The 9,927-nt window shown below is 41.2% G+C and overlaps 1 protein-coding gene across 1 annotated transcript; it reads right to left on the bottom strand.

The window, feature by feature from the left end:
• Positions 1–1,319: 1,319 nt before the first annotated feature.
• Positions 1,320–3,565, bottom strand: PATE2 (prostate and testis expressed 2). Its single transcript, XM_059403065.1, has 3 exons — positions 3,493–3,565; positions 1,776–1,904; positions 1,320–1,456 (listed from the first exon to the last, which is right to left on the bottom strand). Exons 1-3 carry the CDS (start codon positions 3,563–3,565, stop codon positions 1,320–1,322), a joined length of 339 nt encoding a protein of 112 aa, XP_059259048.1.
• Between the last annotated feature and the right edge of the window lie 6,362 nt (positions 3,566–9,927).

Genomic DNA, 9,927 nt, shown 5'->3' with positions numbered 1-9,927 from the left:
ATTCACATTTCCCCCTTCATTCTTTTTCACCCCCTTCATTCTTATAAGGAGCGTGGGCCATCCTTGCACAAGGTCTCCATTCCCAATTAAATCACCTAGTTCAGTCTGGTGCTGGCTGGTCACATGGCCAGCCAGGGCCCTGATAATTCAATTTCACCCACACCAAATTGTCTCTCAAATCTTGTTTCCACAGTATTATGCTGAGTGAAATAAGTCAATCGGAGAAAGACAATTATCATATGATCTCCCTGATACGAAGAATTTGAGAGACAATGTGGGAGGTTTGGGGGGTAGGGAAGGAAAAAAATGAAACAAGATGGGATTGGGAGGGAGACAAACCATAAGAGACTCTTTTTTTTTTTTTTAAAGATTTTATTTATTTATTTGATAGACAGAGATTACAAGTAGGCGGAGAGGCAGGCAGAGGGGCTCAATCCCAGGACCCTGGCGTCATGACCTGAGCCGAAGGCAGGGGCTTTAACCCACTGAGCCCCCCATAAGAGACTCTTAATTTCACAAAACAAACTGAGGGTTGCTGGGGGAGGGAGGTAGGGAGAGGGTAGTTGGGTTATGGACATTGGGGAGGGTATGTGCTATGGTGAGTGCTGTGAAGTGTGTAAATCTGGCGATTCACAGACCTGTACCCCTGGGGCTAATAATACATTATATGTTAATAAAAAATAAAAATTTTAATAAAAAATCTTAGTTTCCACAAACAGAAAGGTCCCTACAATTTCCCTTAATGCCTCATCCCTATGCCTGTCCAATTTTCTTTCTGCCTGAGATTCCCCTCCTCCAAGAGCTCTAACAAAGAAAGATATGGCTCATGTTGCCAACAAATTGGGAAGCCAGTGTTTTCCTTTTTAATCTCCATAACCCATGGGTAAAAGGAGAGCACCAGGAGATATCAGGACTAATCCAAAGAGAATCTCAACTCCAACCAGAAGAGTAGATATAGGTGAGAATAAAGTATGGTCACAGAGTTCTCAGCACAAGTTCGGGATTTCCAATTCTTTGCATTACCATACAGGAGATAATAACCAGTTCCAAACCCAATCCTATTTGCGGCAATTCTATTTCCATCATAAGGAAATCAATACTGCCAGATGTGAGCAACAGGGATTTGCAAAAGGTCAGTCTGGTCTAGTCCTCCATCATTAATGAGACTCACTACTCTCCACTCTCTGTCCTTATGACTTTCACCAGCTGGCTTTCTCACTCTACCCTTGGTTGGAGGAGGAGATCCAAGTACAGGTTTGGGGGAAGAGATAAAGGGAATGGTGAGTTGAAGAATGAGCCAGTCCAGGAAAACTGTTGAGCTAGACCCCCTCAGGGAGGTTGCAATAGTTACTATGTTTGCAACAGATGAGCTCTGTCCTTTTTTCAAAACTCAGGAAGTTGATGTCCTCGCAGTTGGTAATACATGACAGTTTAGAATAATAGTACATACTCCGCCCTGAGGACATGAAAGAGAGAGTACACAATTGTAATGACTCCACTTCCTCTTATCATGTTCCGAGGAATAACCTCTCCTCAAAGCTTCAAGAGCCATTTGCTGAGCCCAAATGAGCTACAAGACTGAATCTACTCATTATTGACCAGAGAATGGACTGTATTTCCCCAACTGGTAAGAGACGTCAACCTTTCCTTTACTCAATATTGTCTTGGGGAATAATGCATTTTTGCTGTTCCCTCTACAGGACTTCCCCGTCTTCAGCCACCCACTCCCCCATGCACAGGTGGTTATCTCTTGGCCACTCTTTACCCCACGTTACCTTTTCTTGTAAGGAAGTAAAGGTTCTCAACAGCACAGGATTGTTGGTCCTTTAGGGTGCAGGTCTTCATGGTGTCATAGCACAACCCAAGATGGTATTTTCTACATTTATAGCATGTGTTGGTAATCTCTGCCAGACACAGAAAGAGCTCTTTAAAGGATGGAGTCTGAAGATGCTCCAGGCCTGTGGGTTTCTCTATAGGAACTTACTATTGCCTGGTGGTTCTGAATCTTTCTTTGGCCATTGACTTCTGTGATAATCTTCTGAACAATAACTTATACAGACATGAATCAATTGTTGCATATGATCTCAAAAGATCAGAGTTCCCAGGAAATTTATCTATGGGCCCTTTATTTTTTTTAAGGTTTTATTTATTATTTGACAGAAAGAAAGAGATCACAAGTAGGCAGAGAGGCAGGCAGGGGGTTGCGGGGGGGAAGCAGGCTACCTGCTGAGCAGAGAGTCTGATTTGGAGCTCCATCCCAGGACCCTGGGATCATGACCTGAGCTGAAGGCAGAGGCTTAACCCACTGAGCCACCCAGGCTCTGTGGGCCCATTATTTACCCTGATGATCTCATACAGTCATAGGGGAAATGAACAAAGAGATTTCAGCTTCCTTACACCAAAAAATGGACTAAATTAATCCAAGACGAGATAAAACTCCCAAGATTATTGAGTAAGAATGGATTACAGCCCTCTCTGAAGTTTGAGAGGTTTTTCTCTTCAACATGTCACAAATGACCTGTTTACAAAGGACTATAGACTAGTCATAGTTGTACCTTTCAGATGTTCCTCCAATTCACCTGGGGAAAAAAAGAAAAGCCTTCTTTGTCATAACCTCATACACATCTGCCAAAGCCCGAAGAGCCAGCTGTGGAAACTTCCCCTTCCCCAGCCCATCTCTTAATCAATAACAGCTCTCCCTCTACTTCCAGGACTCACCCTTACTTGAGCAGACCAGAAAGACTATGCCCAGCAGAAACACAACAAACATCCTGGAACTTTTGTCATGTACAGTTTCCTGTGGAAAGCACTGGTTGATCTCCACCAGTGATCTGTCCCTGGACTATTCATCCAAGTCACGTAATCATAAAATTTCAGGGACAGACAGTAACTCAATGTTCCCAGAGCTAAGCCACCAACTTAAGTCTCACTACCCCAAAGGGATCTATTTTTTTTTTTTTAGATTACTTATTCATTTACTTGAGAGAGAGAGGACATGAGCAAGGGGAAGGAGTGGAGGGAGAGAGAGAAACAGATTCCCCACTGAGCAGAGAGCCTGATGAGGTCTGGGTTTGAGGACCCCAAGATCATGACCTGAGTTGAAGGCAGATGCTTAACCAACTGAGCCACCCAGGAGGCCACCCTGTCCCCATAAGGCATCTATTTAGAAATTCTCCTGAATGATAAGATCAATGCTATAATTTATAATATTATATAGAATATATTATGATATATAATATATAATATTGTTAAATGTTATATATATAACATATAGTATGTTATATTAGTATATTTATGTTACTTTACATATTATTACATATAACATAATAATCTATATTATAATCTATAAATAATATATACCATACTCTAATATATAATATACATGTATATAATTTCTAAGCCTTGTGCTTTGCAAGTAGAATCAAGTTTCTCTCCTACATTTTACCTTTCAGGTATTTCAAGACAGGGTTTGGACATCTAGCTTTTTTTTACCTCTCTTCACTAACCTGGTCACTCTCCTCAGAACAATTTCAGATTTGCCTCTGTCCAATGAAGACCGAGACATCGGAACGAAGCTCCAACTCCAGGTGTAGCCTGGGTGTGGAGGTGAGAGCACTGGAGTATCCCTTTCGTGGTGGAGGAAAGGGAAACTTCAGGAGAAGGGTGAGGAAAAGGTGAAATTTGTCAGGTTTGCCCTCAGGTGTTACCAACTAACTGACTGATATTCTCATAAGTATCAGTATCAAATGCCAGTATCCCAGGAAGAGAAGAGGCCAAGCAGCCAGGACACGACTCAGTGGCTTCACAGAGGCTAAAGTCTAGTCAAAGACATCAAAAGGACACCAAGCACAGTTGGCTAGGAACATCTAGGTGAAGGACATTCAAATGTAACTGCCTGACCAGGGAAGCTTTCCAAGAAGAAGGGGGGTTGAGCAGGACTTTGAGGGCTAGCAATGTGTTAGGTGGAAAAAGTGAGTAGGGACAGGTACCCAAAGGAACAGATATGTCAAGAGTACAGAGATGTCAAACAGCTGTCACACTGTGAGGAGAGTGGGTCATGTGGCTGCAGAGACACAAGTGAGCCAGAGACTCCAGCACAGAGACAAAGCTTGGTGGACATGATGGCACGTGGGTGAAGAGAAGGGCTCAAGGGGACACTGCACTGGTCTTGCTGCTGAGGTTCCTCATTCATAGGATGAAATTTCTTGCTCACTACAGTGTTAAGTTCAAGATGTCAGTGAAAAGATCCCTTTTCCCAGAGTTGGGAAACCTATGAAAGTACGAGGTCCTCTGCACCAATACTGAATTCTTGAAAGGACGCTTCCCTCAATCCCAAACTTAAGTTTGTCACACATATGGGCTCGAATGCTGACTCTGCTGTTTGCCAACTTTGTGATTTGGGGTGAGTTCCTGATGTTGAGACTAACTGTCGTCTCGTCTCTCATAGGATTAGTATTAGGATTATATTCAAGTTTGTGAAAAAAAGAAGCTCATATTTGTTAAGGCCCTGGAAACTATCAAGCACTAACTACCTGTGCAGTGCTTACAGTTCCATGGTTCCTTTCGCTAGGGCAGGCGCCAGAAACTTCCATCATCAGGAGTCATATACAAGAAGGACATCTGGTTAGGCAAGGCATAGGGTAGTGGCTAGCTGTGGTTCTGGCATTCGAGGGGCAAGAGCCTAGCTGTGAGGGGGGTATCAGGAGCATCCAGTCAAGGGTTAACTTTCAATAAGATGGACATTTGGCTTTGGGTATTCAAAAAAATGAGAAGTTAGTAACCATCCCTTCTAGAATGGACCTTGAAGATAGAAAGTCAGACAGAACTAGCTCTAAATTGCCTTGCACAAGAGAGTAGCTAGGAATAAGCTGAGTACTGACTCACCGAGGCTGGGTGAGAATTGGGTCCTTTCTTACAGCGTAGGGTATGCTCCGTAGGCTGATGACATGCAGTTTTACAAGTCTGTCTCAGACCCCTATTCTGACTTCCAGACTCCCGTCTACAAATTTCCTTCCACTTTGGAAGGCTCAAGTACCATAATTTCAGGCTGCCTCAAAATGAAATCATAATCCTTCAGGTTCACTATATCTGCTCCTACTTCAGTGTTTAGGGGTTCAATAAACCTGGGAAGAATTCCTTATAGATCCCTGTGCCTCAGCCTCAAAGAGAATCTAACAGGAAGTCTTATCCCTTCTACCTACTAACTTCTCACATGGGTTTATTTTTCTCTGTCCCGCTGCCACTACTATAATCCAATCTGTCTTCATTTCTCACCCGGTCCAAGGCAATTTTCTTTTCTTTGCCTGTCTGCTTTTATTCTTGCCCAGTTATAGTCAATTCTCTATAAGGGGGTCAGACAGCACTTTTACAGGTCCTGGATGCCGCACACCTACTCAAAATCCTCCAGTGACTTTTCATCGCTCTTTGAAGAAAATCCAAAGCTCTCCCACAGCCTGGAAAGTCTTCCCCATTCTGAGCAAAGCCCACTCTCCCTCTTATTTCCTACCACATTCCCTTTGCTCATTCAAATGTCACCCCCTCAGTCCTGGTAAATCTCTTTTTTTTTTTTTTTTGAGATTTTATTTATTTACTCTAGAGAGAGAGAGAGAGCATGCACGTGCACAAGCCAGGGGAGAAGTAGAGGGAAGGGGAGAAGCAGTCTCCCCACTGAGCAGGGAGCCCACTGGCCGCACGGGGCTTGATCCCAGGACCCTGAGATCATAACCTGATCCAAAGGCAGATACTTAACCTACTGAGCCACCCAGGCCCCCCTTAGTCCTGATATATCTTTAGAAAATATTGGGCGCCTGGGTGGCTCAGTGGGTTAAGCCCCTGCCTTCGGCTCAGGTCATGGTCCCGGGGTCCTGGGATCGAGTCCCGCATCAGGCTCTCAGGGATCCCATTTCCTCCTCTCTCTCTCTGTCTGCTTCTCTGCCTACTTGTGGTCTCCCTCTGTGAAATAAATAAATAAAATCTTTAAAAAAAAGAAAAAAAGAAAATGTCAACATCCCTCTCCATCCTTTTTCTTGCTTTACTTTTTTTTATTAAATTGATTTATTTATTTTCAGAAAAACAGTATTCATTATTTTTTCACCACACCCAGTGCTTGCTTTACTTTTTTTTTTTTTTAAGATTTTATTTATTTATTTGACAGAGAGATCACAAGTAGGCAGAGAGGCAGGCAGAGAGAGAGAGGAGGAGGAAGCAGACTCCCTGCCAAGCAGAGAGCCCTATGCGGGACTCGATCCCAGGACCCTGAGATCATGACCTGAGCTGAAGGCAGCGGCTTAACCCACTGAGCCACCCAGGTGCCCCTTGCTTTACTTTTTAATAATGATTCTCACTACCTGACCTTTCACACCTCTTTGGTCACTTGTTTGATTCCTTGACTAGAATAAAGCAAGGACTTTTACCACTGTACCCCAGCATCTGAAGGCTTGGAATGTAGGAAACACCCCCAAAATATTTGTGGAACATCCACTCTTGCATCCTTCAGGCCATTCTCACAGAGCAACCAGGTTAATCAGACTGATTTCTTTAAACTATAGTAAGGAGATGAAAACAGGCTCTTTCTTTCTTTCTTTTTAAGATTTTATTTGTTTATTTGACAGACAGAGATCAGAGAGGCAGGTAGAGAGAGAGGAGGAAGCAGGCCTCCGGCTGAGCAGAGAGCCCGATGCGGGGCTCGATCCCAGGACCTGGGATCATGACCTGAGCCAAAGGCAGAGGCTTTAACCCACTGAGCCACTCAGGCGCCCCTCTTTCTTTCTCTTTTTTTTTTTTTTTTTTAAGATTTTATCTATTTATTTGACAGAGACAGACACAGCAAGAGAGGGAACACAAGCAGGGGGAGTGGGAGAGCGAGAAGCAGCCTTCCTGCTGAGCACGGAGCCCGAGGACGCGAAGCTTGATCCCAGGACCTTAGATCATGACCTGAGCTAAGGCAAACACTTAATGACTAGCCACCCAGGTGCCCCAAAATGAGGCCCTTTCTACGTTCCAGCTAGGATCTCAAGGTATTTGTATGTGGCAAGTATTTTTACATTTCAGAGTGAAGTGTTGTGCTACTTATGCAGACTTACAAAGGAAATAAATGACTTACAAAGGAAATAGAAGGACCACCTAGATGGTATAAAGAAATAAATACTAATGTGTCAAAGATGACAGGAGAGGAGTTTTTATAGTCTTGGGGGGGTTGCCTTTCAACATATGGCTCAAAATATACAACCATGAAACAATTTCATGTTTGGCTACATTAAAAAACTTTCTGAAGCTGGGGGTGGGGTGGGGAACTAACCACTAACTCATAAGCAGTAAGCAACCAGTTACAAAATATTTGCAACTCATAACTCAGACTGAGGTCTAGCTCTTCCTATTATACGACAAAATCCTAAAAATGGACTAGAAAAATATTAACAATTCAAGAAGCAAGGTAGATGGTTAATGCTAACATTAGCTCACAGAAAAAGGAATACAAATGGTTCTTCAGCATATAAAACGTGCTGAGCCTTACTCATCATTTGAGAAAGGTGAACTGAAGCTAAACTGAGATATTATTTTGACATTACAGATTGGCAATCATCGGAATCTGATAACACCCCTAAACTGGGTGTTACACTCATACACTGCTGTAAGTGAACACATCAGTGAGGAGGAAAATGACACAGCAGCTATTAAAATTAGACAGATCTAGCGATCTTACCCAAGTCCCTCTGTGGAATTAGCCTTGCACATCTGTGAAAAGCTGAATACACATAGTTCTTTACAATTTGATAATTGCAAGACTGAAAACAACTTACACTGATCTCATTTACATGTGAAATCTTTAAAAAGGAAGTCAAACTCATAGAAATAGAAAACAGAATGGTGGTTACCTGGGGCTCGGGGTGGGAGAAATAGGGAAGTTTGTCCAAGGGTACAAGCTTTCGGGTATAAGATGACATTCTGGGGATCCACTAATGCAAACTCATGGTTCAGTTAAAGACACTCTTGTGTCTGCGTATTTCCATAAGTTCAAAACCGATCCACAGGCTTGATCAAACTCAGATTCCATCTCTTTGGCAAGACAGTAGGTGACGTGTTGTTGTTTAATGAAGGGACAGAATATGCCTGGGCTTCTTTCTATGTTAGTGGCCATTTATGCTTATTATTTAGATCCATAATTCATCAGGTTCTCAAAATGGTGATATTTATTTTTTTCAAGTTTTTATTTAAATTCTAGTCGGTTAACATACAGTGTAATATCAGTTTCAAGGGTAGAATTCAGTGATTCAACACTTTCATACAACACCTGGTTCTTATGACAAGTGCCCTCCCCTCTGGTAACCATCAGTTTGTTCTCTACAGTTAAGAGTCTCCCCTCTCTTCCCCCCTCCCCACACCCCAAACATGTTCACTTGTTTTGCTTCTTAAGCTCCACATATGGGTGAAATCATATGGTATTTGTCTTTTTCTGACTTATTTTGCTTAGCATAATACTCCCTAGCTCCATCCATATCATTGCAAATGGCAAGATTTCATTCTTTTTATGGGTGAATAATATTCCTTTTGATTATAGATAACCACATCTTTGTATCTCTCCATATGTTGATGACATTTGGGCTCTTTCCATAATATGGTTATTGTAGACGATGCAGCCATACACACTGGGGTGCCTGTATCCCTTCAATGAGTATTTTTATATCCTTTGGGTAAATACCTAGTAGCGCAATTGCTGGATCATATGATAGTTCTATTGTCAACATTCTGAGGAATCTCCATATTGTTTTTTACAGTAGCTGCACCAGTTTGCATTCCAAAATGGTTATATTTAACCTCTCAACTCATTTTTAGTTGTTAGCAGGAATAATTTCATAGAGACACTTTCCTCATCTACTATTTGCTTATCCAGTGGTTCCATTCATATGGCTTTTGATTACTCTCCAAAAGTAGCCAATTTTTTCCAATATCATTTTGAACTCATGAATCCAAATATATTTTATCAATCTCAATATACTATATTTCTTATCATTACTAAAGATTAAATGATCACATCTTTATGGAATCCATTTGAAGTGGTCTCTGTTTGACCCTTGTGCCATTTGATAATTATCCTGTTATGTGGAATGAAAAGATGTCCCAGTTATCTTGTATGTTGCTTGCCCCAGACTTGAAATTCAAGAAATTCTGTACTTTTGTAGTCAGAGAGGCTATTTCAGGACCAGACTCTTCTTACTTCTGAATTGGTCATTATTCCTTTATTATTCCCTTATCCCTAAAAATTTTCTGGGAATAAATAGATGTCACATGCCTTGTGAGTACCAACTGATATTTCCAATTCAAATACTTAACTTCTTTCATTTTATATCTCTTTTGTTTCACACTGTAAATTCTGGTTCTCAAGGACACAGCATAAAATTAGAGTTACATATAACATGTGTAGCATAAAATTATATCTATGTGAATTATAATATTGGCATATACAAAATAGAATATAATTATAACCAAATAGAGTTAGAATATTCCATAATTAATTACTTGCTTTATCCCACATTACACATACAACACACAGTCTAAACATAACAATGTTAATACTACCACCACCAGTTATGGTTTCTAAAATAGTTTCAGAATTTTGCATATGCTCTCCACTTTTCAGCCATCGTCTAATGGTTGTATTTCTTCGTAGTGATTTTTAAGAATCAGAAGACTTACATTTTGATGAAGATAAATTTATGATCTTTTTCTTCTGTAATTTGTGCTTCCAGGTTCTGTTATAGAAATCTTTGCCTACCTGCATGTTGCGAACATTTTCTCCAATGTTTTCATTTAGTAGATTTATCATCTTAATTTGTACATCAGTCTAAGATCCATATGAAGTTATATTTAGTTTAATTTCTGTACAGTGTAAAGGAAAAGTTACATCTTTGGCCATATGGATATCTAGTT

This window comes from Mustela nigripes, chromosome 1 (assembly GCF_022355385.1).
Source record: "Mustela nigripes isolate SB6536 chromosome 1, MUSNIG.SB6536, whole genome shotgun sequence".
Lineage (NCBI taxonomy): Eukaryota > Metazoa > Chordata > Mammalia > Carnivora > Mustelidae > Mustela > Mustela nigripes.
This window is presented reverse-complemented; position numbering and strand designations above follow the sequence as displayed.